The sequence below is a fragment of the Octopus sinensis genome, linkage group LG16, assembly GCF_006345805.1.
Source record: "Octopus sinensis linkage group LG16, ASM634580v1, whole genome shotgun sequence".
Lineage (NCBI taxonomy): Eukaryota > Metazoa > Mollusca > Cephalopoda > Octopoda > Octopodidae > Octopus > Octopus sinensis.
The window spans coordinates 27,160,451-27,174,993 of record NC_043012.1 but is presented as its reverse complement, the minus strand read 5'-3'; the positions used below and the strand labels follow the sequence as shown (position 1 = coordinate 27,174,993).

At 34.2% G+C, this 14,543-nt stretch overlaps 1 protein-coding gene across 4 annotated transcripts in view; it reads left to right on the top strand.

Moving 5' to 3' along the window:
* The window catches only part of LOC115220276 (myotubularin-related protein 10-B-like), a 120,608-nt gene that overhangs the window by 55,359 nt on the left and 50,706 nt on the right, over positions 1-14,543 (top strand). For all 4 annotated transcript variants that reach the window (XM_036509938.1, XM_029790387.2, XM_036509939.1 and 1 more), the window contains 2 exons: positions 10,102-10,184; positions 14,251-14,310. In XM_036509938.1, coding sequence (XP_036365831.1) covers positions 10,102-10,184; positions 14,251-14,310 — 143 coding nt within the window. The remainder of the gene's footprint in view (positions 1-10,101; positions 10,185-14,250; positions 14,311-14,543) is intronic.

Below are 14,543 nucleotides of genomic sequence, written 5' to 3'. Positions count from 1 at the left end.
AGTATATTTTACTATTTTATTATATGTTATATTAATATTTTAAACAAAATGACGAATAAAATTTGTTGATGGTTAGTTTGCGATGAGTTTGGGCTTCATGTGTTGGAGATTATTGGAGGGGTTGAATGGTAGGGGGGTAGTCGGCTGTTAATAAATTTGGCGATAGTTGGAGGTTTGTTGTAGTTTGGGTTAGTGGTAGTGATGGTAATAATAATAATGATATTAATAATGGTGATAATAATAATGATAATAATAATAATCACGTACGGCTTGATGTAGGGTCTGGGTAGTTTTGATGAACTTGTAATACTTATTATACTATTTTTATTAATTATCTTTGATTCATGAAGCTTAAATAATTCCCGTATTTTTCATTAATAAATTCCTTTCAGTCATTCTCATTAATAATTTTATTCTATTTTTCCACGCAACGTCTCCAAAGGTTTTATTTCTTATAAATGCTAAGAACTATTCTTTATGTTTATAATCTAGTGATACTTTCTCAACTAACTAAGCAACGTTCTTTTCTCCATTTCGTTTGGATTTTGTATTGTTTTGGGATTAATATTTAGTTGTTGTTAATATTGTTATTGATTTATTATGAGGGGTCTGTTAGTTTTAGTTGGGTGTCTTCATATTAGTTCCTCCATAAGTAGTTTTTTTCTCACATTTCTTTAGTTCATGAGGCTTAAATGTTTTTTCGTTTTTTTCATATTTTTCATTGATAAAAATAATTTGCCATTTTCATTGAGTATTCTATTCCTTTGCACTAAGTCTTCACGCGTTAAATTTTATAAACGCTTTAACTATCTTACATTTAAAATTCAGTTACTATTTTCCTTCGCTAAGATAAGTTACATTTGACATTTTATCGTTTATCTATTTCATTTGAAGTTGGAATCATTTTGGGCTTGAAATTATTATTATTATTATTGTTGTTGTAATATTGTTGTATATTTATAGTTTCTTGATAGTTATTTTTTACATTCGATATTAGATGTGATATCTTTTAATTTTTATCTTTTAATTTTTATATAGGAATTTAACGTTTTACATATAATTTATTTTTGAGAATTAGTTTCGTTAGACTGTATATTTTTTTAATAATTAGGTAATATTTTTATTAAGTGGTATTACATCTAAGTAAATTAGTTTTTATTTTATTAATATTAATATTATGTTTAACTTTATTATCGTGTGAAATATTAAATCTATAGATATTACACATAGATATTAATAATATAATTAGTCTATATAATGGATTTGTGTATATTTGAACTATTTCCAATTTTTTATTGTATTATTCATTACTAGTAATAGCAATGGGTATATTAATTAGACGCTAAAACATATTTATACATTTAAAATCCAGATAGATTATTTTAATCGTTGAAATTCGTAACATAATTTGTTTATCAATATTATTAGGATCTTGTATTATTTTGAGTTTGATCGTTGTTATTATCATTATTGTTATTGACTGGATTTGTAGTGGACTGGTGATTGTGATTGGTTCTAATATTTTTGCACCTTTCTTTAATTTATGGGGCTTAAATGTTTCTTACTTTCCATTAGCAAATAAATCTCACCATTATATCATTTTTATATATATTGATAGTTATAAGTTACGATAGATATTAATTCTTATATCTATTTATTTAGATGTTTTTTTATAAAGGAATCTAACATATTACATTTAATTTAAGAATTAGTTTTATTAGACAATATATCATTTAATTATTAGGTGGTATATTTATTATTTATTAAGTAGTATTAAATTTAAGATAATTAGGTATTATATTAATTGATATTTAGTCAACTATATTAAATCTATTGATACTACACATATATATTAATTATATAGTTAGCTTATTTAATGAGTTTGTCTATATTTGAACCATTTCTTATTTTGATTACAATATTAATGACTTGTACTAGCATTGTGTATATTAATTAAGTTTAAAGTATTGAATAATTTAAGTGTTTTTTTTAGTTTTCACTTCATGTGTTTTAGTATCTTATATATATATATATATAGTATATATATATATATATATATATATATATATTTATTTTAAAATAGATTTATTAATTAATTATTTTATTATTCTAGTTTATTTTTAACCTCATGAGTGGGTATATTTATATTGAAGTGATTTTACTACTACTATTAATTTTTTTACTATAATCATTTCTTAAATATAGCCACGGAACACGTGTCATTATTCTACCAATTATATACGTTTTTATTATTTTTTTTGCAATTTACTTAATCATCGGTATTCTATTGTTATTTTAATATTTCTGATATATGTGATTTTCTAGATGGTGTAATTTAATTGTTCACTTTGAATTGATAAAAGGTGTTTTTTTTCTAATTTTTATATATATATATATATATATATATATTGTGTGAAATTTGATTTAGTTTTTCTAAATTGAATTTTTTTCCTGTAAGTTGGGATTCATATTCCCTCAAATAATAATTATATATATATTATATATATATATATATATATATATATATTATATATATATATATATATATATGATGATGATGATGATATATATGTAATGATAAAAAGAAATCCAGACAATTTTTTGAGAAGTGACATTTTGCCCCCTTGAAGTGACCAGCTGGGTTTACCATTTCTAAAAGCCACAAATCATTTACTATTGAAAGACTGACCAGCTGCAAAAATGTAAACACATTTTTTCTTCTTTCTCTCCTCCTCCTTCCTTTCATTCCCTTTTCCATTTGGCACTCCTTGACACAGACACCCACACTCAAGCTCTCTCTCTCTCTCTCTCAAGACAATGATAAAAAGAAATCCAGACAATTTTTTGAAAAGTGACATTTTTCCAAGTACATATTGCCATTGCTCATGTCAATGCCCAGGTCATGCACTGATTTTGACTCAGGAATTGCAATTCTTCCCGGGCCAGTGTATCCGGTCTGCATGTCGTTCACCTTTGTGTGCCGGTAGCACAGGGCTTGGAACTTCCCTGCATTAAACTGCATATTGTTGTCCTCAGCCGATCTGTATATTGTATCCAACTCCCATTGCAGATGTGCAATATTTCCAGGGTTTTGTATTGTCTGAGAGACTTTTGTGTCATCTGCATAGCTAGCAAGGGTGGCCATCTTAGCAACTGAGGGCATATATATATGTATCTCCTGTATGCCACATTTAATTTGTCTTATACCTAACTTTTCTCTCAATACAGTTGCACTTTGTCAGTCATGCACACTGATGTTGCACATCCTGCAGACCATATTACCTTCATTCCTCTCTGGTTTACACATGTCCTCTGCATTCAGAGCCCATGTCTCACTACTATGGAGTATAGCTGTTTTCACACAGGCATCATACAATCTACCTATCACTCTGAGAGAGAGTCCTTTTGTTTCCAACAGAGTTAGTAATTCTCTGAACTTTCTCCATCCTATTCTTATTCTAGAAACAGTATTTTCTGAGCACCCACCACCATCACTAATTTGACCACCTAAGTAGCAGAAACTATCTACTGCTTCAAGAGAGCCTCCTGGGAATTTGAGAGAGTCTATGTCCCGTGCGCTCATATTGACTATTGTTTCTGCACATCTGTCACACATGTTAATCTACTGTTAATCTACTTGAAACTGTCACACATGTTAATCCCTGTTAATCTACTTGAAATTCTACTGCATCTCTTATGTGTTCATAGCTTGCGCTGGGTGCAGTGAATCGAATTACTTTCCTCTCTTTCATATTGAGCAGGGCTATATACCTAATGGAAGCAGTCTTATCTGTTTTCTTGCTAACAACAACTGTAGTCTTTATTAGGTTAACTTTAACCCTTTCGTTACTATATTTCTGACCAAATTACAACCCTCATGAGTTTCAATTAAATTCTAAAATAATCATGAATTTAGACTACTTTCATTAAACAACTGTAACTTTTTTACTTATTGACATATTAATGTGATATTTGGAACATAATTGAAGAAGGGGTTCTTAATGAATTCTATTGCATAATTTTTGTCAACAAAATTTTGATATAGAAGAATTGTGCACATCACTAAGATTATCAGTTGAATTTAACGCACAGAAGAACAGGTGTGCCATAAAGGTAGAATAAACTAAAATACTGGAATTTGTTTTTGAAGAAAAACTAGAAAATTAAATACAACTGAATGAAATATATGCACACACATACATGAATACACAGGAACATATATAATAAAGATTTACAATAGAAATTAAATCAAAACTTGTCACTCACCTTACAGGCAAATTAAAATAAAAAGTTAAACTAAGTGAATTTGAAAAACATTTATACAGTCTAATTATACATATATACAAATAATATTCACTCAATATTTCCATCATGGAAAGTTGTAAAACATCCCACTCTACATACTGCAACCTTGCAGAATGCCCATTGGAAAGATGTTTCAACTGGCTGTCCACTGGGAGTTTTTCTTTGTTGATGTTCATGGCACTGCCTTTTGCGACCCCTGATTTTTTCTAATTTATGTAGATTGGCTGAACTCTCTCTAGCAGGCTTTGCTTTTCCTTCCTGCAGTTATTTTTTTTGAGGAATAACCTGCCCTCAACTGCATTGCTACATCTGCTCGGAACTGCAGATGGTCGCACCTCTTGCAAACCCCTCCTGATTTGGTATATAATATAAATGCATTTACAATGCTCATGTTTACTATATACCAAACCAGGTATCACCGCCATTTATTACCCAGTCTACCAACCGGATAATAACTCATCATCTGGTTCAGCCAATCCACACCGTCCATGTACCTGTTATAATCAAAGTTCACAAACAGAGTGCCATTTTCATCTACACATGGTTGTGCACAGGTAGATAGAAAAATTTATTTGCCTCTTATCTCTGTATGCGGTCACTAGCAGATTTCCTTTCTGTCGTTGGATTATTTCACCTCATTCTTTTAATTTTGCTTTTTTTATATCCAACGGCAGCCCCTTTCTACTAGCAATTACTGTAGCATATGTATACATTGCCACAGCTTCTAAATCCACCACAAGTTTGACTGAACTAAAAAATCAGTCAAAAAATAATATACGGCCCTGGTTATGGTATGGAAGAGATAAATTCCAGACCACATAGTACCCTAAGCCGTGCTAACTAACATTATTGTCTCTTTTCTCCGTATAGAAGCTAAATCCACAGCAGTACCCAGTATTTGCTTCACATATTTTCTAAACTTTGATCCCCCATTTCGTGGGCTTTCCTGGCATATACTGTCAGAAGGGTACCCTTCCTTTATACCCCACCATTCCCTCATCGACATATAAGTATCCCCCAGGGTTGTAAAATGTTTCATATGCATTTTGAACGCAGTTGATGAGGTGTCTTATTTTAAATAAGGGATCAAAGTTTGGTTCTCCATGTACTGGGGTACTGCTAGTGTATCTCAAATGTAAATACTGGTTCGGTTTCACAAATCGTATTTGGGTCATAATACTGGAAACATAGTGATTACCAAAAGGTTCCTGATTGCTCCACCCATAATAATATTTCTGGAAAAAAATGCCCATATTTCATCTACAGTTGTAGGGAAGCACAAGCCATCTTTTTTTCCAGATTATTTGCATTCTGCGTAACGGTTTGTTTCCATAGGGATTGCTTCAAACAAGCATGCTGGAAAAAATAAAAAGTAAAAGTCTTATGGTTTCACTTCCTGAGAAAGACTATGGGTAGACCCTGTCTCCTCAGAAAAATTGTTAATAAAAACTTTTTTGAACTTATTACTCCATTCTGGTGTAAAATTATCCTCGCTGTTGATGTCACTGCTTTCCGTTTCTTCAGAATCGCTGCTTTCGGTTTCGAAAACAGAAATATCCGATTCATTTTCGTCCACCACATGCTTTTGCACTTCATTCATTCTTCTCCTCGAAATCTCCATATTTTTATTTGAAAAGCCTTCAAATTTGAAATCACTGCTTGATAGCATCAAACTCCTCTCAATTTTGAAAGTTGAAAAAAATTACTGCTGATAAAAATGTAGAAAAAAATCTTCCAAAATTCACTGAATTCAAATATCATGCCAAAGAATGTTGGATGCAACTCAGCTGTTAGCAAAGTGAAATAATGTGTTTTAATGAATGTACCAACGAGATTTGGGTTCAAATTTACATTTAAATAACAATGGGTTCTCTTGGCCGGCTACGGCTGGGTTTGTCTTATGAACCAAAAAATTTTTCAGCTTGCTATGGCTGGGTTAGTAATGAAAGGGTTAAGGCCCTTTGATTCCAGATTTTTCTTCCATACCTAGAACTTCTCCAATTCTGTAATAAGAGTGAGGTTGTCAGCATATAGCAGTTCCCATGGGCGTCCAGTTTTGAATTCCTCTATTATGACTTGGAGGACTATGATGAATAAGAGTGGACTAAGAACTGATCCCTCATGAACCCTAATTGTATGCTAAATTCATCACTCTATTCATGGCCAACTCTCACCTTATTGACAGCACCACTGTACATGGCTTGTACAGCTCTAACAAGCTGCTTTTCTACTCCTAGCTTCCTTAGAAATCACCAGATAACAGAGCGAGGAACTCTATCGAAAACTTTCTCCAGGTCAACAAAAGCTAAGTACAATGGTTTACTGCTGGCCAGATACTTTTCTTGCAACTGTTTCACTAGGAAGATGGCATCTGTGGTACTCCTCCCAGAAACAAAACCAAACTGCATCTCCTCTTGTTTAATTCTTTTCCTAATCATTTGAGTTATAATGCTCTCTGTAACTTTCGTGACCTGGTGTAGCAGTTTGATAATTCTGTAGTTGTTTCTAAGGCATCACTTTTACCCTTGAAGCAGCTAACTATAATACTACTATACCAGTCAATGGGGATGATGTCTTCTTGATAATCTGATTAACTATGCAAGTAACAAGGATGCATCCCACTCTTCCAGATATTTTATTCATCTCAGTAGTGATACCCGATGGTCCAGGGACTTTCCCTGCCTTCATGTCCTTAATTGCCTCACCTCTTATACTGTTATCAACTCATCAGAGTTGGTCCTTCAGTTGGTTTGATATTTGAAAGACTCCCCTCCCATGCATTTTTCACATTTAATAACCTTTCATAGTAGCACCTGAACACCTCATGCCTCTGATCCTCACGCTGCATAACATTGGCAAACTTCCTACCTTCTACTATTCCTTTTGCTATGTAAACCTGTCGCCTAGCCTCCCTTGCCTGGCTATCCGATACAGTTCTCTGCTTCCACTGTTTTTAAGTCTTTCCTGACCTATTGCTTTGCTTTTATAGTTCTCTCCACCTCCTTGTTCCACCTCCATGTCACCCTCAGCCTAGCTGGGATTTTGCACCAGCCACAGATTTGGTCAGTGGCCCCCAGTAGATTGTCACACTGGAACTTCCAATTGTTCTATAAGCTATATGTCCCCATTTCCTCCTCTCTGTTATCAGAGACTTCATTAGAATGTCTCTAAATTTTTGTTTGTTTGCTGGGTCTTTCAGCTTCCATAATCTCCTTTTCCAGTATTTTTTATTTCTCCAAGTCACTCTAATCCTAATTCTGTAGTCACTAACTAGTAGCCTATGTTGGGGTGTATATTCGTCACTTGGGAAAGACTTTCTTTGCATTTGTGAACATCTGCCTATCTCATTGCCTGGTGAGGAGGTAATCAACCTGGATTATGTTCCCACCAGACTGATAAGTGATTAAGTAGCTGCTGGGTTTCTGAAGTTAGTATTGCAGATCATAAGATCATTTGCATCACATAACTTCAGTAGCCTTGTTCCCTCCTCATTCCTAAAGCCATAACCACCATGCACACAACAGAATACATGGGGATGCTACCCAACATTGAAGTCACCAGCCCCAATAACCAAGTCTCTGTCATTTGTTAATGAGATAGTCTGCAGAGGAACCTCATAGAATTGGTCCTTCTGCTCATCAGCCAACCTGGCTTGTGGAGCATAGGCAGAGATAAATGTAACTGTTACTTTATCTATGATGAGTTTCAGCTTAGTAATTCTATCACATACTCTGACTACCTCAGTTACCTTATCTACCCCCTTTTCTTCTAAGAGTATGCCCACACCACCCACTCCATCACTCTTGCCTACCCAGAAGAATTTGAACCTGTTTCTTAACCATGAGGAATCTAGCAGAAATCCCCTTCCATCTCACTTCTTGCACACCACACACATCGGCATGGCAATGCTCCATCATTTTGATAATCTCACCAGACCTCCTTTTCATTGTCCTAACATTGATGGTTGTGGCCCTAAAATTCTATACTTTGGAGTGACAATGGGAAGGCAGTCATGGGGCTTTTGTCAGTACCTGAAAAGATCTGCACAAATGCTTAACAGGTAGCATAGAGCCTCAGTACATAGTTTATTCAATTCAATGAAGTACAATTTCCTCACTCCCATACAACATCCAGATTAAGGTCCAGCAAGGAGATAGTTAGAGAGAGCATGAAAGTAGTCTTATCTATCTATCTATCTATCTATCTATCTATCTATCTATCCCTCTTACTCTCTCTCTCTTTCTCTCTCTCTCTCTCTCTCTTCTCTCTCTCTCTCTCTCTCTCTCTCTCTCTATATATATATATATATATATATATATATATATATACACTCTCTCTCTCTCTCTCTCTATATATATATAATATATATATATATATATATATATATATATATACACTCTCTCTCTCTCCATATATATATATATATATATATATATATATATATATATATATACACACACACTAGATGTATACTAGATGTACCCACCGTGACCCGTTGGGTCACAACCACTCCAAGTTGAAAATGTGGATGTGCAGCAGGAAAGGAAAAAGTACTGTTTTAAGCTTCAAGCAATAAAATTCTTAAATAATACAGTTCTCCTGCCTTAGTAGGACAACATAAACACAACGAAAACATTCAAATGTCCTTCAACTTTTTTTCCTTGCTTTCTTCTTTCCCATCCTTGGTTACTACTGTTCCAGGTGAAATACATGGGTAGAAGTTTGATGATAAAACAAATTTGGAAATAATTGCTGATATATGAAGGCACATGTAGTATGAGGCAAATGTATAGTGTTGTATGTGTAGTGCTTGTATGCATACTGCCATGTGCATGGGTGGGGTTGCTAGGATCATAACAAAGTATACAGAGAAGAAGAAGCGTGTGAGTTGAACAAGTGGAAAAAATGCAACAATGTAGTGAAGAAATCTAGAAGTCTTGAAATATCTAGTTCCTGCATAAAGTCATTCAGTCAGAAATGTTCATGTTCATTTTAATTCATGGGTCACCAATATGGTTGAAAAATTCTGAAGATATCATGAGTGGTAAGTCTGTTGTGGAATTTAGTGTAAATACCAATGCAGTTGATTGGTCACAATCCAGAAAAAGAGAAAAGTAGAGTCTGAGAATGGCCCTGAGGCCAATTAAGGATTTGGCTGTAATATTGTTTGGTTTGATAATAAAAATGCTACATTTATCAGGCTCAACTTACCTCTCTTTGAATTTTAGGTGATAGAAATTACTTAGCAAGTGTGGTACATCATTAAAAGCAATCTACACCATGAAGAAGCAATCTGATTGGCTTGAAATAATATTTTCTACTCTAGGCACAAGGCCCTAAATTTTTTGTGGGGGAGGAGCCAGTCGGTTAGATCAGCAACTGCTACTTAATTTATTGACCCCAAAAGGATGAAAGGCAAAGTCGACCTTGGCGGAATTTGAACTCAGAACATAAAGATAGATGGAATACAGCTAAACATTTTGCCTGGTGTGCTAATGTTTCTGCCAGCTTGCCACCTTTGGCTTGAAATAATGAAGAGAAAAACTAATCATGTAGCATCTCTTAGAGTTCACTGCTGCATCTGCTACACATCATTAATTTTTGAAGCTATATAAATTTTAGATTTTTGAAGTAGAAAACTTTTTTTACATTCAGTAAAAAAGTACTGCCATTTTCACAAAATTTATAGCCAAAGCTTTATATCATGAAATATTTCTTTTTCCACTTAAAAAATGATTTAATATTGAGTCAGTCTCATTGGCATAGTTTATATGAATTTTCTTGTTTTCATTCCAGTCTTCTCTCAGGCTAAAAAGAAGAAATTATTGGCTGTCAACTCTATTCAGCAACCATGTAAACGACTAATGATTTACAGTCGGGTAAGTTTTCTTTGAATATTACCAACACGTATTTTATTTATACTTCAATGCTTTTATTTATTTTGTATGAAAATATTTTTTCCCTTTGCTTTTATTACTAAAAAATAAATCATTTAAGAATAATGGTTTCAAAGTTTGGCACAAAGCCAGCAATGTCAGGGGTAGGAGTAAGTTGATTACAACTACTACTTATTTTATCAACCCCAAAAGGATGAAGGCAAAGTTCATCTCATTGGAATTTGTTCTCAGAATGTAAAGACAGATAAAATACTGCTTAGTATTTTGCCTTAGTATTCTGCTAGCTTGCTGCCTTATAATCATTTTATAATCTTATACTATAATAAGAGCTGCGTCTGCCTGTCTGTCCAAAACCATCAGTAATTAGATAAAGGAAAAGCAGAGTTAGAAAGAGAGAGGGGGATGTAGAGAAGTAGAGTTGAGAAGGGGAGGGAGAGAAAGAGAGACAGAGAGAGACACACACACAAAGAGAGAGAGAGAACATATGCATATGTAAAAGGAATGTCTGTCCAAAGCCATCAGTAATTAGATAAATAGAGGGAATGAAATAGAAAGTCTGGTTGTTTTCATACCTCACACTGTGTGAATAAGATACAAATATTGTCATGCATGGCCGTGTCCATCCGTCCGTCTGTCCGAAGCCATCAGTAAATTAGATAGAGCCGGGATTCCCAAGATGGAGCATGGTAATATTTTGGCAGCAAATTGACAATTTTAGGTGTTGATTTCCATCAAATTCTTCCAGTGGTTCAAAGAGCACAAAGGTCTTCTCTAATTGGAACATGTTTGAAAAAAATCCATTATTTGGCACAAATGCGAAGTACTTCATCTCACCACTAATATGAGAGTGCAAAACTGTCTCAGCAATAATGATACCACCTCTCAAGCTTGACATTGCAAATTGGTGATGGAAGAATCCCTAATGTTCAAAGACAATTATATGATGATGTAATAGAGATTCCTCAGCAATTTCAAGTCAACGGCAAGAAGGATTTGATCAACCATGTCTATGAAGATTTACAGGTTAATTTTAACAACGCGTAATGGTTAACATCACGAGCAATATTATCAACAAAGAATGAAGAAGTTGACAATCTAAATAACCACATAATCTAGAAATTTCCAGGTGAGACATATACTCTTAGGTGATTCTGTTGCAGAAGACCAACAATCTTCACTCTATCTTCCTGAATTTCTTAATTCTCTTAATATAAGTAGCATGCCACGTCATTTATCAAATTAAAAACGGTGTTCCTATAATGTTGCTAAGAAACTTAGATCAGAGAAATGGGCACTGCAATGGCGCACGTTATAGAGTGTTATCAGTGTCAGATAATGTGATCACTGCAAGTAAAATAACTGGTGTTGATGCAGGACGCACACTTTTGATTCCTCGCATTATTCTGCAACCATCTGATACTGATTTGCCCTTTACTTTGAAAAAACGCCAATTTCCAATGAGATCTGCTTTCGTGATGTCTATAAACAAAAGTGAAGGACAAAGCCTTTCTAAGTGCAGCATCTACATGCCTGCGCCTGTATTTACTCATGGCCAGTTATATATAAGGTTGGGGATCCAGTGAAAATTAAAATATTTGCTGATCAAAAAGAATTTACCAGATCAGGAACAAGTAGACGTCATAATGAAAGTGTAAAAAGACTTATGCGTAATGTTGTCTATAAGGAAATAGTGTAAATATTGATATGCTACCTATATAATAAGTACAGATTTGCTTAATATTTTATTTGTTATTTTATTACTGATTTTGTGAAGCCAGTATGCTCCGATGGATGTGTCATGTTCATACTCGACAGAGTGTAAGTACCTTGAGAGAAAAGTTGGACCTAAGAAGCATCAGTTGTAGTGTGCAAGAGAGTTGTTTGCACTGGTATGGTCATGTGGCGAGACTGGATGAAGATAGTTGTGTGAAAAAGTGCCACACCCTAGCAGTTGAGGGAACCTGTGGAAGAGGTAGACCCAGGAAAACCTGGGACGAGGTGGTAAAGCACGACCTTTGAATGTTAGGGCTCACCTAGGAAATGACTAGTGACTGAGACCTTTGGAAGTATGCTGTGTGTGTGAGAAGACCCGGCAGGACAAGTGAGACCATAACCTGTGGCCTCTAGCTGGGATGTAGCCAGTCCACTTATGCATACCTTTCCTTCTTGGGACACAAAACTTTACTTGTGAAGACCTGTTGAGGCAAGTGAAAATCAAAATCGAAATCGATCAATATCAATGGAAATTGTAGTTGTGTTACCAGTGCCGGTGGCACGTAAGAGAACCATCCGAATGTGACCGTTGCCAGTGCCGCCCCGACTGGCTCCGTGCCGGTGCAAGTAAAAAGCACCATCCGATCGTGGCCGTTGCCAACCCTGTCTAGCCTCCATGCCGGTGGCACGTAAAAAGCACCATCTGATCATGGCCGTTGCCAGCCTCATCTGGCACCTGTGCCGGTAGCACGTAAAAAGCACCCACTATACTCATGGAGTGGTTGGCGTTAGGAAGGGCATCCAGCTGTAGAAACACTGCCAGATCAGACTGGGCCTGGTGCAGCCTTCTGGCTTCCCAGACCCCAGTTGAACCGTCCAACCCATGGAAAACGGACGTTAAACGATGATGATGTAAATATATTATCAAATTATATGTTTTGTGTGTTTCTCAAACAATAGTAGAGTTAAATTGAAATGTTATTCTAAACATAGCACTGCTTTTTTCTTATTAACAGGTCATGTACTAGTAATGTATAACACAAATAGTACTTTATTTTCTTTAGTATTTGCTTGCTTTATTTGAACAAAGCAGAATTGCAGTATCTTACGGGAACCATATTCATTACAAAGCTAGATGTACTTCTATTCCCATCTCGATACGTTAGGCAATGGTCTGAAGGATATGTTACCTAACATGCAATCCTTCTCTGCTAAGAACAAATATTTTCCCCATTCAGATTGTGGTATTTGAATAGGTTGAAACTTCAGCATATTTTTACCATTCAATACTTTTGAATAAGTTTATAAGGACTGTAAAATCTGTGAAAACAGACTGATAGGTTTGACAATTCTCAGCTCATCCAACTGTGTAGCTTTCAGAAAGATCTTTCTTTTTCTTCTTTTAATACTAAATTATAAAACACTAATTTGCATTAGTTGACAAATTCCTCTGACAAGACAGATTCTGATCAGTTCAAATTCAGTTTAAGAACTATAAAAATCTTATACCTAACTGGTAGTTCCATACATTTCTATTAATATCATGTTACAATTAAGATTTTCCATTTACTATTGAAGTAATTCTCAGTATTTCTTTTGGATTAACACTACTGTTGTGCCATATGTACACATTATAGTGACTGTCATATTTCCTGTGTAAGGTAAGTCTGTTATCAAATTTTCAGTTAAGAATGAGCCTTAACCTCCAGTATCAGAATAATTTCCTACTCAGACTTTAGCTTATGTATCTGCCTTATTATCAGTCTACCAAAGCACCTTGCTTCCTGTACACATCTGTCAATTTTCCTGATTTTTTTCTTCTATCAACCTTCTATTAATTGTTTTCATGCATACATTATCTTTCCTCTGCTCAAATAATTGATAAGTTATTGGTATTGATAGAATTGGTTAACTGCAGATGGTTATACAAGTTAGCTTAACAAATTATATTATTCCTGTTTATGCAGGACTTATTAGTATACTTTCAAAACTCAATTGAGGAAAAGTGAGATGTAGAGATATACACACAAAATGATATTAAAATGGTAAGAAGTCATAGGCTTTGTCACAAGACTCACATTAACCACTCTATCTGAACTCTCGATAGGAAAGCAAAACTTATAAATTCCTGAATTTATCCAAAAATGTAAAAAAAAAAAAGATTGCTGATGAGTGGGTATGATATCAGTCACATGATCTTGCTCATGAAAACAACTTTGTAGCCTTATGGCTGATGGCTTGGTTATTTATAAAAAGATATATTATGAATGTTTTATTTTTTCCACTGCTTATTTTATTTGTATTTTCCACATATTTTCAAAAATATTTATTATAGGATTTCAAAATTCACTCTTATGGTTTTAAGATGGTTGGAAACAATGAAAAAATTATTCAGGTAAGCCTTTGAAAAAGTTCAGTAAATTTCTTGTTTACATATAACTGAACTTTTCTTATCTTCAGAAGATTAAATAAATATCACAAAAGTAATTTGAAAATGTCTCATTATCAATACTTAAATAAAATGCCTTCTAGTATATAGCTATGACCGTTTTATGTTATAAGTTCAAATCCTTTGCCTTTCGTTCTTCCAAAGTACTAGTCAAATACAATACAGAGAGTGATACAATT